The 16,800-nt window shown below is 39.6% G+C and overlaps 1 protein-coding gene across 9 annotated transcripts in view; it reads left to right on the plus strand.

Moving 5' to 3' along the window:
* Window positions 1-16,600, plus strand: part of MSI2 (musashi RNA binding protein 2) — a 689,288-nt gene extending 672,688 nt beyond the window's left edge. For 5 of the 9 annotated variants that reach the window (XM_081945332.1, XM_081945333.1, XM_081945334.1 and 2 more), the window contains 3 exons: window positions 2,581-2,789; window positions 5,290-5,367; window positions 10,682-16,600. In XM_081945332.1, coding sequence (XP_081801458.1) covers window positions 2,581-2,789; window positions 5,290-5,331 — 251 coding nt within the window. In that variant the 3' untranslated portion in view covers window positions 5,332-5,367; window positions 10,682-16,600. The remainder of the gene's footprint in view (window positions 1-2,580; window positions 2,790-5,289; window positions 5,368-10,681) is intronic. The other 4 variants (XM_081945337.1, XM_081945338.1, XM_081945339.1 and 1 more) reach the window with 2 other exon arrangements.
* The last annotated feature ends 200 nt before the right edge of the window (window positions 16,601-16,800 follow it).

Here is a 16,800-nt window from a genome sequence, read left to right on the forward strand (position 1 = left end):
GGATCAGACTTACATGCCATATTGTTAACTTGTTTGGGAAACTTGCTTCTTTCATGAATGGAAAGAAAATCAAAGTACTCGCATGTGTGTTTGTTTGCCTAAAATGTATGTTTAAAAAGTGCTTCCCTGCAACAGATCTAACCCAGTTAGTTCCTTTCTTTCTGGTTGTGGGAGCACCCGGTTGCAGTGTCTCCCTTCTCATTGACTGAGGTGGCCAAGTCGTTCCAACGGATGCCTGGCTGGCCAACCAGGGTTTAGGGAAATGTGTTGTTCCCCACTAACCAGCTTTTGAAATGAATTTGGAAGTGATGAGACTTGCCATTTTTGTCGCTGCTCTTTGATTCTTTCCTTCGAAGGATCGGTTCAACAAAATGTGTGAACTAAATGGGCTTCGGCATTTTCATAATATAACTGATGGTGTAGTTAGTTAAACTCTTTGTGTGTGCTGGGTCCAACTGGGATAAATTCAGATCTCTAGAGATTTATTTCCTTTTTCTGGCTCTCTTCATATAGTTCCAAGAATGTCATGTAGTTGAAAAGTCAAGGTGTATTCTGGCCCGCCAGCAGAGCTGGCAGCAGATTCGGACAGCGAGGAGGTTGAAGAGAAAGATGGGCCAGTCCTGGAGTCTGGGGAAGGCTCTGATGAGGGCTCTGTGTCGGAGGCAGAGAGCGGGCCAGAGCCGTCTGACAGTTATCAGCTGCCTTCGGAGTCAGATATCAGTGAGGCAGAAGAACAGCTGGAGCCTATTCCCTGTGTGCACATGCACAGAATGGTCAGACGAAGGGAACAGCTAAAGAACAAGGGTCAACTTGGGAGTAAGGCCACAGATGGACGATGAATGGCCTCTCCCAGAGGAAATGAAAGAGGAGCAAAAGGGGAGTGGAGTTTGCGGGAGACAATTAGTTAGCTTAATTGGTTCGTGACTCTCCGAGACTCCTTGCCAAGTTTTGCAGATATCGGCCTGTCAGCTCTCCAGATAAGGTCTGTGACTGTAAATCCTCCCTTGAAAGACTTTGCTGGATGTGAATGAGCAAAATTTACAGTAAATTAATGAAAGGGTTTTTTGTCAGGACAAGGAGTTTGCTTCATGCTCTTGGGAAACCTAGATCAGAGTAAGATGACAGGGCCATCAAAGCTCTGTCTGTTTTTATGTTTAGTGCAATGCCCATCAAGCCAGGCAGAGTTTCCATCCCACCATCACAGGCACGAATTGGACCAGGGTTTTTTTTGGGGGGTTTTTTTTTTGGCCATACTTCTGTATAGCACCCTTGACCCAGTTGTGTTGTGAGGCAGGGCCATGACCAGAGAGGTATCCTTCCTCTTAGTTGTTGTTGTTTTATATATCCAAGTACCGTCATCTCGAGGGATTATAGATAGACTAGTGGCAGAAAAGTTGATTTCATAATTAAGTCATACATTTTGAAAGGTCATGAACAATCAGCTGAAGAAAACAGCTCTGCTCTTCTTAGCATATACAGATAGCAGGATTTGGGTCTCCAGCAGTTTTCTCTTTCTCCCTCCTCTCTCTCTCTCTCTCTCTCTCTCTCTCTCTCTCTCTCTCTCTCTCTCTCTCTCTCTCTCTCTCTCTGTCTTTCTGAGGTAAACACCGAACAGTTCAGTGCTTTCCCTGACAATCTTGCTAATCTAATTCCCTTTACAAAAACAGTCATGAAAGTGAACTGCCTAAGATGTTCCAGCTGTAGGGATTGTCTTATTACAATTTATATGTTTTCTTTTTGGAAATAATTAAGTTTCAGGATGCAGACTTATTCAGCTTCTGGCTACTCATTCCTCTTTATATTCTAGCTAATTAATAGCTTGAGAGGGAGAAAGGCACTCATTTCTCCCACCTAGAAGGGGGAAGGGAAACAAAACTACTCCTCTTACGTATATCAAACACTCCCAAGTGTTCCATTACATTATCATTTGTTTGTTTGTTTTTATTTAAAGAAAAAAACATTTCAAACCTCCAAACCTTCACGTCTCTTCCGTAGTAAAAGAGTGGTGGTGGGGAAATGTAATGTTTGAAAGTTTTCAGTGGATTCCGCTCCTTCCCCCACCCCACCCACCCCCGAAAAAGTTTTTCTAAGTGTGATTTGCTTTCTCTGCTGTCAACATTAATATCAATATTAACACAATGTGTAGTCTAAAACTAGTTCCTTTGTAGTTTGCATGGGATGTGAATGCTGTCTCAACGTGCCCAGATCTAGAAAACCCATTTTACTACTGCATGAGCATCAAATCAGATGTCAGAAAATACATATTTTTTTTGTGATAATTTGGTGAAACTGACCACCTATACAGTCTCTGGTTGCAGTAGTGTGTTGAATGATTTTTTTTCCTCTCTCTCTCTCTCTCTCTCTCTCTCTCTCTCTCTCTCTCCATATTTCTCTATATTTGGAGCTCTAAGCTTCTTAGTAGTATGGGCTGACTTTTATTGAGTACTTGCTCTCTTATCGCATGGCCTTGGTTAAGTGTTAGAAGTTGGACCTAGGCTGTTTTTATCAGTGTTTGGCTTTGTAATAACTCTGCATGCTCAGCTTCTGGCCTCATACCCAGCTTTATTCTCTGCACACCAGTCTTGAATAGCTACAGTGCTCAACCGAATTTTGGCGCACCCGCTTCCCCGGCAGGCTCCAATCCAGCCCGGCCTGGAGGATTTCCAGGGGCAAACAGCCCGGGTCCAGTTGCAGACCTCTACGGTACAGCCAGTCAAGACTCCGGTGTGGGTAACTACATAAGTGCTGCCAGCCCCCAGCCTGGCTCTGGCTTTGGGCATGGAATTGCTGTAAGTAACTCTCTTTGTCTTTGTCTGTTTCTTCTCTTGCAGAAGCTCTAGAGTGAATAAAATCTGTTGGCACTGCAATGCTCTCCTATGGAACCTTTCAAAGCGACTACGGTCTGGGGCCCCGTCCTATGAATTGAACATTACCTTGAATCTGTTTATTCACAGACACACATGATCTATACAGAGGACTCCCATTTTGATAAGAGAAGCAAACTGTTTCTCTGAACTTGCTAAAAACCTCATTCAGCCAGACCCCACATTCAGAATTTTTTTTTGCCAGTAATTGGATGTGTATTGGATTCCCGTATTTCAGTTACATAGAATTGAGAGATGCCAATTTAACATACTGTATTTATGCCAATGGAAAGGGAAAACACAGATATATCAAGCTGCAGAGCACACTTTCTCGTGGAGGGGGTGTCCTTTTCTTTAAGAACATCTGCAAAAATTCTCTACCCTAAACTTGGCCAGATGATTCATCTTTCAGATACTCCTCGACGTAAGACCACAATTGAGCCTGACATTTCTGTTGTTAAGTGAGACATTTGCTAGTGAGTTTTGCCCCATTTTACGACCTTTCTTGCCACAGTGGTTAAGCGAATCGCTGCAGTCATTAAGTGAGTCACCCAGTTGTTAAGTGAATCCGGCTCCCCCATGGACGTTGCTTGTCAGAAGGTCACGAAAGGGGATCACGTGATCCCAGGACGCTGTGACCGTCCTAAATAGGAATGTTTGATCACGTGACCATGGGGATGCTGCAACGGATGTAAGTGTCAAAAAAATGGTCATAAGTCACTTTTTTCAGTGCTGTTGTAACTTTGGATGGTCACTGAATGAAGTGTTGTAAGTCAAGGATTACCAATGTTTTAATGTTTATGTTGGAATCCTGTTAAAAAAAAAGGTGAGCTTTTCAGAAGGAACCCAAGCAACAAATAAAGATTGTACACTGAGCTAATTTTAAGTAACTCAAAGTATCTCATTGGCAACGCCTGCATCTGTAGCTCAGAGTGTTCCTCAAGGCACATTTCTGTATTAAATTCATTGATGTATGCATAGACATTTGCGTCATTTATAGAAACACTCTGATGACTTTGACATGGGAAAGAAGGGACGGCCTATAATTGCACTGTGCGCATTGAATGCCCACTTTCTTCTTAGCCAGGTTAGAACTGAAGCATTGGTCTACTATTTAGCAGGGGAAGTGGCCATGCCCTGCACTTTAAGAGCCAATTAAACACATGGCCAAATTAAACTGTATCTCTCCCTTGAGAATGGTTCTAATAATCCCAAGCAAAAGGGTAGTAGGGAAAATATACAATACAATACAATAGCAGAGTTGGAAGGGACCTTGGAGGTTTTCTAGTCCAACCCCCTGCCTAGGCAGCAAACTCTATACCGTTTCAGACAAATGGCTATCCAGCATCTTTTTAAGACTTCCAGTGTTGGGGCATTCACAACTTCCGGAGGCAACTTCTGTTCCACTGATTAATTGTCCTAACTGTCAGGAAGTTTCTCCTCAGTTCTAAGTTGCTTCATATAATGTGAATTAAACTTGAAGGGCCCTAATTATTCACAGGAAGGTTAGCACGTTGTGCAACATACCTTTTCCCAAATGAATAACAACAACGTTGAACATTAACATGGTGCAATTACTAATTGGGGGGGGGAGGGGGATACTAATTTGGGAGTGCAAATTTTGCATGCAATGTTCATTTCCTCTAATTCTGCTGTTTTCAAATTGTGTGTGGTAGCATGAATGCCCTGCTAGTATCTCCGTAACTAGTTAATAAAATGATTTTAAAGCAACTTCGAAAAATTTCACATGCACATCCACACGCATGCCCGTAGTTGGGTTATTTTGTCTCAAAAATGCAGACAAGTTCCTCAAATTATTTTACTTGCTAAAAAAAAAAATAACCCAAATATACTTGTTTCATTTCTTTCCCCTTGTAATGTCACCTGGGTTACTGGTAAATCCCATTGGACCAATGGAATGTGATGAAATACAGATTATTCTGATAAGACCTACATCAATTTAAACTGCCATCTACCACCGCTTACAACACCCCTCGTTTCCATTTTGCACCTATAGAAAATGATTGGATTGTTTTCGAAAAGGGTGCGTGCTGCTGACCTTCGCTGTGGTCTTTTTTTCTAAAGAATCACGCCGCAGTCAGCATTATCTTTTGTCTGCACCGGTGTAGTCTTTTAAATTATTTTGTGTCTACAGAGCTGTCTCTTTAATTTCATCTCTAATATTTCTTTCAAACAGTTGTCTGCCTTTTTAATACATTTATGCCATCCATTTTACTAACAGCAGTTTACTTTTCAGCACCCTTCAATTTGAGCTTGCAAATTACGTGAGCAAGAACAGATGGCAACAATATTCATGCTAGCAACACCAATACTTGATAATTTTTGATAATTCATGCAAAGCAGTAAATAAAATCATCTCTTCCCTTGTATGATATTAGTAACAATTGCAATTGTACAATTTTAGGGGCCTTTGATTGCAACGGCTTTTACAAATGGATACCACTGAAACGTTACACAGGGTTGGTTGCCATCTCAAATGGAGGTATATCAATATATAGCATTTATATTTTCTACTATATCCCTTCCCTCTTGTTGGGGAGGGGGGTTAAATTCTGATGGCTTTATTCTTCCTTTATTTATTTATTTATTTTTCTTAAACATTTTAAAATCAACTTTTTGGGCTGGAAACTTGAAAGGTATCCTGAAGCAATTCTGGATAAAATAGTGCTTACAGCAATTAAAATTTTTATGATGATTTAAACCAATTCTAAATACTGGGGGTTACTCGGATGTTTGAGGGGAAATCTACTTAGTCATGTGAATTTGAAAGAAATTCTTTTTAAAATTGTAATGCTTTGAAAAACTAATTCATTTTTATGTTAAAGACTGTAAGCACAGTACATGTGATTTGTTCTTAAAAGAACAATCATGAAAATTAGGAATTAAATTTCAACAGATTTTTTTAAAAAAACACTTATTACAGTAATGTATATTCTGGATCCCCACTCGTTTCCTGCTCTTATAACACAGTATTTTTTTAATACTTCCAATTATAAACATTTAGTTTAAAATAGAGCCATAACCAAGATAATGTCAGGAAAATGTGAGAAATCGTTGCTAATTTTAACCATGTACTCGATCTACTGCATGAATTCTAATTTCCAAATCAAAGCATGAAATTAAAAGTATGATTGCTGAAGCAAACGCATTTTTCATGTGTGAAGATGAACCCAATTCACTGAATGTGGGAAAAGGTGGAAGGAGCTGGTCACAATCAAATTAAGATCTTTAAAAGCTTCTAAAAGGTATGATGCTTTGGGAAATACCGTATTTATCGGCGTATAACACGCACAGGCGTATAACACGCACCTTCATTTTAAGAGGGAAATTTCAGGAAAAAAATTTAAATTTCAAATAAAGAACTTTGAAGCAAAATAAGGGTAGCTCAGAACTTTTTTTTTATTAATATTATTACCACTTATAAGGTAAATAATGTAAAAGGACAGTAAAAGCAACTATGAACACTGCTGCTTTCACTGCTACTATCTTCCACCCTCCCTTCCTCCTTCCCTTCCTTCCTGCCTCCCTTCCAGTTCCCTCCTTCCTCTTTCCTCCTGCCTGCCTGCCTTCTTTCCCTCCTGCTTATCTATGCTTCCTTCCTTCCTTGCACCTCCCTCCCTTCTGCCTGCCTGCCTTCTTTCCTCTTTCCCTATCCTCCTATCCTTCCTTTCTCCCTCCCTCCTTCCCTGCCTCCCTTCCAGTTCCATCCTTCCCTCCTTCCTTTTTTTTATTAACTTTTAGTCGGGAGTCCGGGGAGAGGAGAGACGGCTCATCCATTCTCTCCTCCTCTCACCCACACCCCGCTGTCTAAAGCGCTTCCTTTCGCCCGCCCGAGCTCTTCCGCGGGCGAAAGAAAGTGTTTTAGTCGGGTGTCTGGGAGAGGAGAGACGGCTCATCCATTCTCTCCTCCTCTTGCCCACACCCCGCTGAGTAGCGCTCCGTGATCCTTTTCTGTGCGCCTGGTGTTTAGATAGATAGCCGGATGTTTAAAACGCCAGGCGCACAGAAAAGCAGCTGCTGTTGGGGCGAAGCGCTCCGCGATCCTTTTCTGTGCGCCTGGCGTTTAAAACATCCGGCTATCTATCTAAACGCCAGGCGCACAGAAAAGGATCGCGGAGCACTTCGCCCCAACAGCAGCTCCTTTTCTGTGCGCCTGGCGTTTAAAACATCCGGCTATCTATCTAAACGGCTGCTTTTGGGGCGAAGCGCTCCGCGATCCTTTTCTGTGCGCCTGGCGTTTAGATAGATAGCCGGATGTTTTAAACGCCAGGCGCACAGAAAAGCAGCTGCTTTTGGGGCGAAGCGCTCCGTGATCCTTTTCTGTGCACCTGGCGTATATCGCCTGGCGTATATCGGCGTATAACACGCATACATCATTTGCCCCCTATTTTTCGGGGGGGAAAGTGCGTGTTATACGCCGATAAATACGGTAATCGTCGTTCCCTGTTCTTAGGGCAACTGAGACCCATTTGCGGGGAGCACACAGGATTTCATAGTTGTGCCTTCTCCTGGGGAAGGTACTTCTTCAATCCACTGAAACTAAGTATTTGTGACATTCACCAAATTCAGTTCATGTGTTGCTATGTGGCCGATACACCATAATGAAGCCAGAATGTACAAAACTTACCGAGTCACTTAGGTATGGCTTTGGTAGGACTCTGCAGGACTGAAATGTAAGGAAGCAGGCAGGAAAATGTAAAAATTACCTCAGGGTAAAAAGGGCTTATGTCCCTCTATCGCATGCATGATATGCACACACTTTTTGTAGGGGTCAAGGTGTGTTGTTCCTGATTAATGCTGATGTAAACAGATTTGGTCTCTTGTTTTATGCCAAAAATTAGGTCTGCTAATGACCCTCAAAAGCAGGTCCCAATAATTTCTTGTTGCTAGCATAGAGAAATGTTAAACAGAGTCATAAGGTGAGAACATTGTTTAACCAATTAACATGCTGTACGCACTCCCCTCATAAAGCCATAATAAAGATTGGCAAGCCAAGAAAATGCCCTTGGTGTTACTTTTCACAAAGGAAAAAGACAGTGGGTGCCAAGACATTCACGGGCAAGATAAACCACAGCTTCCATGACTTGTTCACCCTTCTTTGTTACCCTTGTTTTGAGGATGTTTGTTGCCTCAGGAAAGGATGCATTATAACTATTCAAAAGCTGATTCTAATATATATTTTAACTGGAACAATCCATCTCCTCAGCATGGGAATTTCACATCTGTCACTGTTACCTGAGAAGAGTGTGCAGGAGAGAAGTTGAGATTAGATGCTCAGACATGCACTCCAGGGATTTTTCACCATCATGTTTGAGGTCTAAAAGTCTCGCTTAAGATCAAGGCTACCTACCAAAGGTTCCCAGAGAGAGCCTAGCTGAAAGTCAACTTTTCAACCAACACCAGCTAAAATGACTGTGGCTTGAAATTCTGTCGGAGTGTTACAGTGAAACTGTAGCTCAGATTACTTTTGCCAGGATCTTCTGTACACCATTATATTATAAAAGTTTCCCAGGGGGCTTCTTGATATGGGAAGCTTAAGTCTGAAGGTAGGGAAAATGTTTCTTGTAGCTCACTGTGGTGCGTTTGAAATGAATTAATGAATTAATGAACAAAAGGACCGGGAGGATTATGGCTTCTCTGGGATTCACACTGGATTTCATAAATTATTCGCATTTATTATTGAAGGTATTTGTTCAAGCCATCGAAACTGAGTATTTGTGACATTCACAGAAGAACTAGTTCTTCTATAACCGAGTTGTTGTTCTCATCATGCAACGTAACCCAAACCTTTTAAAAGATTCTTCATGCTGCAGTTTATACACTGTATAATCCATCATGGATTAGTTGCACATCACTTCTAATTTCACATTGCTCCATTTGTTTTGGCTCACAATACTACAAGCCTGGAAAATGAAATGGTGGACTTACCAAGCAGATAATTTCTTAATTATTTTCATCTGAGCCTGGTTCAGAAAACCATCATATGTCATTGTGCTCTTTTGACATGGTTTCAACAAAGCAACCTTCATTTGTAAAACCAGAATTTCCTGTGAAAATCCCAGCTTCAAACTAATCATTGCTGCCACTGTCTGCACTGATGCCCAGGATTGATCCACCATGTCTAGTTTAGATCTTTAAATAATATTCTGTTGAGGGAACTTTTAATTTCATCAATCTTTCTGTCCAAGTTATTTGCCATCAGAGTTCATGCACGCATAGACCCACGCACATACATAGAAAACACACACACACACACAGACACACAGATAGACACGGTCCTTCCACAACTTGGTATATTTCTGGATACCTTGAATTTTGACTCGTCTGGGTAGAATGGCACCAGTTTAGGAAGATGACAATACTTCTGCACAGTCCGATCAGGCTGAATATTGAAATGGAAGTTTCGAAGTATAAATTAAAATCTCCCGCTCCAATTTGACATAACTCAGGACTGTTTCCCATGCTTCATTTTAAATGCGTACACAAGCAGTCCTTAATGTACTACCACAATTGGGCCTGGAATCTCTCTTGCAAGTTGTTGGCATCGTAAGTTCAGACACCTTGTGACCAGACCTGATTTTTTTTAAACTGTTTCTTATGGTGGTCCTTAAGCTAATCAGATGGTTATAGGTCTGAATCCACTCCCAAATCCCCCCCTCCTTTTTTTGCTGGAAACCACCCTGCACTCTGCACCTACCTCTGTTGCCCCTTGCCACCCTTCGGCATCTTCCTTCCTCCTTTGGCATGCTCAGCCAAAGCAACTGCTAGGCCTCCAAGCCGCCTGACCACGTTTAAATTTGCTTATTGAATTCGTCTCCTGCTACCATCTTTTGATTCTCTGCAGTTTTACATGATAGGCAAAAATTAGAGCATCTGTGTGGCATAATGAAAGGAACAGAAATAAATTAAATTGTAACATTAATGAGCAGAATGTACTATAAGAATAACAACAAAAATAGAAAGCACAGAAGTAAAAGATGGCACAATAGGGTCGCCCTCCTTGACAGTTTAGATTTTAATAGCCTTCTAAAAGCCAGCTAGCGGAAGCAGTGGCTCAATGGTTAAAACGCTGAGCTTGGCCATCAGAAAGGTTGGCAGTTCGGCGGTTTGAATTCCTAGCGCCGCGTAGCGGAGTGAGCTCCCATTATTTGTCCTGCCAACCTAGCAGTTCAAAGCCTGTAAAAATGCAAGTAGAAAAATAGGAACCACCTTTGATGGGAAGGTAACAGCCTTCCGTGCGCCTTTGGCGTTTAGTCATGCCGGCCACATGACCATGGAGACATCTTCAGAAAGCCCTGGCTCTTTGGCTATGAAACTGAGATGAGCACCGCCCCCTAGAGTTGGGAACGACTAGCACATATGTGCGAGGGTAACCTTTACCTTTACCTAAAAGCCAGCCATGAGATTGCCAGCCTGGTCTCAAGGATGCAGTTCCACAGCACTGGGGCTGCCCCTGAGAAGCTCTTGGCTTCGACTCTCCTCCCTGAAGTATGGAATCATAGGGAGTTTCTCCTATGGTGATCCTGTAGGAGCAATTGATACAGGCTGTGAGCAGCTTGTTGTGTAGATGCAGATAATTTGACTAGTTTATGGTGCAATGTATTGCCGGAACCCGTTAAATACAAATCTAACACATGAAATAAATGTGGAGTAGAACTTGTGTGAGGCCAGAACATGGGCTATCAGGTTGAACACCTCATTTGGGTCTCTGCTTGGACTTACAAGATGCATTTTTTCTAAAGGTCAGAACGTAACCATTGCATTTCTCTTTTTCTTTATCTTTTCATTCACTGTAGAGTATATCTGGATGTCCAGGCAAGACAGGGCGAAGTTTCTGAATGGTTCCATGTTTAGGTGACACGTCTTCAGACTTTGACCATTGCACCATCATCAGTAACCCACACAAACTGGAGGTGACACTCAATGGATATGGGTTGTCCAAAATCGGTATCATCTCATGAACCTGCTGTACTATATAGAACAACAGCTTTTTAAAACAAATGTGTACATATATATAATCCATTTTTGTTCATGTTATTATTTTTCTTGATGTTTTTTTTCCCCCTTTGAGATCTATTTTAATCACTTTTTTGTAGTATTTTGACATAGGTTTATAATCAAAGTAGATCTGCTACTTTGCGTATTTAGGAAAACCCTAACCATACTCTATAATCTTAAAGGTTTCTTTGCTTTGCTTTTTAATCCCTTTCTCTTATTTCTTTCTTTTTATGTAATTTTGTTGCTGAAATGGTAACATGATTTTCAGTTTATTGGTACCAATTCTGAAGTTGAAAAGGCTTTTTCAGGTGGAATTTAGCACACGCTGAATTTAGAATTAGAGCAAGCGAGAAAAGTAAGTGGAAATACTCTCTTTTTATGCTGGATGGGAAATAGGAGGCTGGCTTAGTAGCAGGATCTCTAGCAGTTCTTTTTATTAGTTAACCTAATTATATCTATTTTCGGCAATAAAGTAAGGACTACAAAGTTTTTTGTGTCCTTTTTCTATAAGTGCATTTTTTTTTTGTTAAAAAAAAAAGAGGCGATAAGGTTTTTTGAAATTGTGAAATCTAAACAAATAGTAATACTGTAAATACAATTCCATTAACTTGCATATAAACTATTAAAGCAGAGAAATTGTAATATTTTTGTGAACGGAGTCAGATTAAGGCAGTTTCTGTACTGAACGGAAGATTAACATTTGGGGCACACATCCTAACGGGAATCTTCTCTTCTGCAAGACTTTTTATATGAATGGAAAACACATGAGGGCGTTGAGGTCCCTCACTCAATTCCCATTGATCTCGCCAGCCGCACGCACGCAAGGGAACATTTCCGCTGGATTGTGCCCCAATGTTTTTAAACTTGTGAGATCGACTGCCAGAGCTGGCCCGTAGCAGTTAGATCAACACTGTTTTAGCTTGCTCTGTAGATGTTAGACCTTATAACTGTACTAGCGTCATACCAGCATTTTAACTAGACCTCTGTGCACAGCTTTGAAAGTAGTAACAGTCTAGTTACATTTTTAATTTAAAAAAACACAAAAGAAACCCTGCTTTTCCCAAGATTGAAAAAGCTACGTTTTTAATATTTAAAAGGTATTTAAAGTTTCAAGCACACTTTTTTTAACCATTTAGATCACCTGACTGTCCATCCATCTCCGTCAGCCCCCCCTCCGTGGCCTGCAGCCTTTGCGCCAAGCCAGTTCTTGATGTCTTGGAAGCTCCCAGCTGTGGGGAGGGGCAGTTAAAGCACGCATCTTCTCACCTTTTTTTTTTAACCCATCCTTTTTTTCCCCATTCTTTTCTAATTCACAAATTAGAAAAAAAAAAAAAAGGCAAAGGTTTATTTTAAACAAATCGTTATGAATACCTCAGTGCTACAAGTTTGTCACCCTAGAGGCAAGAGAAGCTTAATTTATTGTAGATGAAAACAGATTTGAAAAAAAAATGTATAAAAACCATCATTGCACTGTGACTGGTAGGGGAAAACTGACAATTTCCGATTTGCACATGTTTAATGTTTGGCTGTTATATATATTGGTCCTCTGCTGGGGAGGAGACTTATGAAGGATATTTTTTAATTTAATTTTTTTAAATATGGGTCAAATAGGCTGGCAACAGCAACTCCAAGTACAACACAGTAGGTGATATTACAAGCATAACTATAGTGTGGATATATTCTTTTTTTAAGCATTAATATTGACAAGTTTTATTAATATTTTTTTAAATTGTTACGTTTATAAATTTGGTACTCTAGGTACAGCCAGAATAAGACACTGAATGAGACATTTGTTAAGAGAAAAAAAAAAGCTGCTGCACTCCTATTTTTGTAAAATTTTACTAAACAGTAGGCTAACATAGATGTTCAATAGACAAGTTACAGCAAAGCATCTTCGATCACTCACGGAGGCACCACAAGGCAAACTGTAAGGAGGAGGGGAAGAATCTTATCCCCCCCCCATCAATTTTTAAAATTAACAGCAAAAATGAGGTGTTTTGCTGGAGGGGGGACGGCTGTTGTATGTTTTAAGTTTTTATTTTATTCTTCGAAAAAACAACCAGGTTTAAAAGCCAAGAATGCTGGACGCTTTTTAAAGTTATTGAGACTTGATCAAGTAGTACACTAAAAAAAAAAAGTAATAAAAATGAAATGAAATAAATAGAAGGAATTAATCGCAAACTAATTCCCTGAGACTCGAGTGTGTTTTTACAAAAAATAAAAATTAAAAAGAATGAGGGAGAGAAAAAAAAGTCAGGGATTTTTTTTAAAATTATGATTACATTTTAATCAAGATAGACGCCATCCATGCGCAGGAGTTCCTGGGGGTGGATTTCTTTTTAAATGATGGAGCTCTCTTGGATTTTCACAGAGCTTCCTTGGTGGAGTTTCTGGGAACGTGTGCCTGTACTGTAGACTATCATGTGTGTTTCTCCTCCTCCTCCTTCCTCATTCTCTGGCACCTCATAGAAGATTCTTTGTTGATCATTGTTGTATGTTAATAATGTATAAAAATAACTATCTTGTAAGAGTGCTGTCCTGATTCTAGTATAGTGACACCCTTCCACACATACCCTTTCTCTTCTCTTCCTCTTCCAGTACATATTGTAGTTGTATTGTAATCAAGGTTAAATACATAGATGTAGTTATTCAGATTTAGGACCAGTAAGGATAGAACTTTCTCTTATTTAAGGCAAAAAGAAATGCTAATAATTTGGGGGCAGGTTTTTGTTTTTATTTAATTTCTTTTTTCGCTCTTTTACTTTCTGCTGATCTCATGTGGTTTCAAACTAACCAAAGGCTTCACAATATAGAAGAAAGAAAGAAAGAAAGAAAGAAAGAAAGAAAGAAAGAAAGAAAGAAAGAAAGAAAGAAAGAAAGAAAATAAATGTTGGCAAAACTACTGCAGCATTTTGCAGATTCCCCCACCCTTCAACTTTAAAAAAAGGGGTGTGCCATACTACCTTAAATGCTAATGCTAGATATGCAAAACTGGATTTTTTTAGTTTATTTTTTAAAATAAAAAAGGGAGGCATGGTATAATGAAAAGATTTTGCAAAGAGAAGGAAAAAAAGTATTTTTTTAAAAGAAAGAATACTCCGAAGAAAAGTTGATAATCTCTGTGAATATGTTTTAGATAGTTATATACCTTCTGGGTGCCCAGAGCACAAGTTGTGTGGAACCTGGTATATTTTTTAGGTGACTGCCTAGAGTAAGGTTCATTTTCTTCCTTCATCCATCTAGAGGTCCATACTAAAAGATTTGAGAATTAGTTTCCATTTGGGGAAATTAATTTTAAACGCAGACCGTTCACCTGCAACGTTTCATTTTAGTCAAGAGAAGAGACATACATTGCTATCCCAGCATTGTACTGTTCTGAACCTCATTTGAAAAAGATTGCCTTTGGGAGGGGGGATGTCTGCAGAGAGGAAGCAAAATTCAAGATGGCATCCACCACAACCAAATGATCGTAGCCCTGCTCCATTTGTACGTACCTCGCGATGGTTGGGGCTTTGATCACATGGTTGTGGACTCCATCTTGATTCTTTTATCCCCTCCCCCCTCCCCATCATCTTGTGAATACTCTTTTTTGGGAGTTAGCAAAAGGCAGTTCAATGGTGCCAAACGCACCATTAGTATACAACAGTAGATACTTTACACCAGGGATGTCCAACCTTGGCAACTTTTAAGACCTGCAGACTTCAACTCCCAGAATCTCCCAGCTAGCATAATTGGAGAAATCTGGAAGTTGAAGTTCACAGGAATTAAAGTTGCCAAGGTTGGACACCCCTGCTTTCTGCATTTCCATGGAGAGCATTGCAAAAATGCTATTTTGTGCCTCAAACCAAGTTATATATTAATAAAGCAATCGGGATATCAGAAACCCAGTAAGAGGTGTCAGAAGGATTTTAAAAAATTAGAAGTCACGTAACATAGTGAAATATATTTTGTTTTGTTTTAGGGGTTTTTTTGCTACTTACTTGAACAAAAGGGCCAGAATTTCACCCCTAGGCTGTTGAAGTTTTTAATTTGTCTTGTTTCTCTTCCCACCAAAGGGGGAAAAAACAACTTCTCATCCAATTTTAAGTTGGAAGTTGACTTGATTAAAACAAAGAGCAACCTGTCCCTTTTTTTTTAAATTTCCTATTTGCATAATGTTTCTTTTGATTTGAATTAGTAGCTTGGACTTTAAGGTAGCATGGCTCTCTTGCTGTAATTTTTCTTTCTCTTGTACAGCAGTATATATACGCAAGCTGATGAATGTGACACATCCTGCTAGGCTAGTTGAATCATTGGATAATTGTTGGTAAATAATAATGACCTGAAAGGTGTACAGACTTTTAATTTACTTTTCCACCCGGCCATTAACCCCGCACAGCTCTTTCAGTCTGGAGTATGAATGTGGACTAGGGACTCCAGTCACCAAAAACATCCTCTTTCATTTTCCATCTAATTCAATGCAAGACACACACACACAAAAAGACTAAAGCAATATAGTTTTACTACATTTTTCCTCAAATGTCAGCCATGGTTATATAATATATATATATTGCATATAAAATTGTTTACAAAAAAAAAAAAACACTAACTACTTATTTTTTACTCCTTAGTGTATTTGCTTGAAAGGTTTCCTACTTGTTTTTGGTTTGGGGTTTGTTTGTGTTTTTTTCCTGCCAAGTAAAATGGATGGAAAAGCAGACTGAAGCTGGTCTAACTATATTTTGAGTGACGGGGGCCTTAGACACACTGGCAGATTCAAGGAAAAAAAAATCTGCATCAATACACTGTAGACGTTTCATAAAGGGTGCAGAATCTAATTCCAATCCATTTCTCACCGTGTGCAAGCACTACATGAGATTCTGCCAGCTAAGCAATACTTTAATACTGTAATAAGAATTCTACCAAAAAAAATAAAAAATTTAATGTTCCGAAGCAAAGCTGTTTGTTCGCCAGTAACCAAACAATCAGAATGTATTGTCTTTACAGAATTTTGTTTCAAAACAAAAAAAAAAGCAAACTGAAGTCACCCATACTATATATAACCTGTGTTCTGTATATAAAGCCATCACACGTGGGATGTATCATTTTGAATTCTAGTGATAGCAGATAATCTCATTATATATGTTGTACATGTCTTGGAATCCCATCAGTAAACCCAATGTAAAGTTTCAGCATTTTCAGATAATTCTAAATTGTCAGCCTTCCCCAGCCAGGTGCCCTCCAACTACGCTGGGGCCTCAGCTCTCAGAATCCCAACATATTTGGACAGACCTTGCTGGAGAAGGGAGCCTATAAAGGTATTTAATCAGCAGTGACACAGTGGCCAGGCCTAACCCCTTCCTTTTATATTTTAGTATGAACTGATGCGAACTTTGGTAGTGATTTTTTATATACGTATATAAATATATATATATATATACACACACACACACACACAAACACACACACGTGTGTGTATATATATATATAGATATATATATACACGTGTATCTATATATATCAAGCATCTTTCAGGTCTCTGTGTATGGCTTTCTGAAGCCCTGTTGTAAAAATACTACATGGATGGGGGTCTCTCACATCACAGATGTGGAAAGTATAATTTTATATTTGTATTTTCAAATAAATAAGTTTGTGAAAGGTTTCCATCCTCTACTGTGGTCCAGAAAATCAATGTGTTTGTCTCAGAAAAAATAATAATAAAAAAAAACTGTTTTGAACTTCGTTTTGAACTGTGTTTGTATCATTTGCATCTTGTCATTTGACAACTGTTTCTGTTCCTTTTGCCTGCATTGATTTCCGAAATTGTCCATATTTTCCAGGTAGATGCCATCATCATTTCTTAATTATCTCGTTGCAGAAGAGAGGATATTTTAGAAAGCATCGTTTTAAAAAGATTTTCAAAGCTTGCTAGGATACG

Source organism: Natrix helvetica (assembly GCF_964273705.1).
Source record: "Natrix helvetica genome assembly, chromosome: 2".
Taxonomy (NCBI): domain Eukaryota; kingdom Metazoa; phylum Chordata; class Lepidosauria; order Squamata; family Natricidae; genus Natrix; species Natrix helvetica.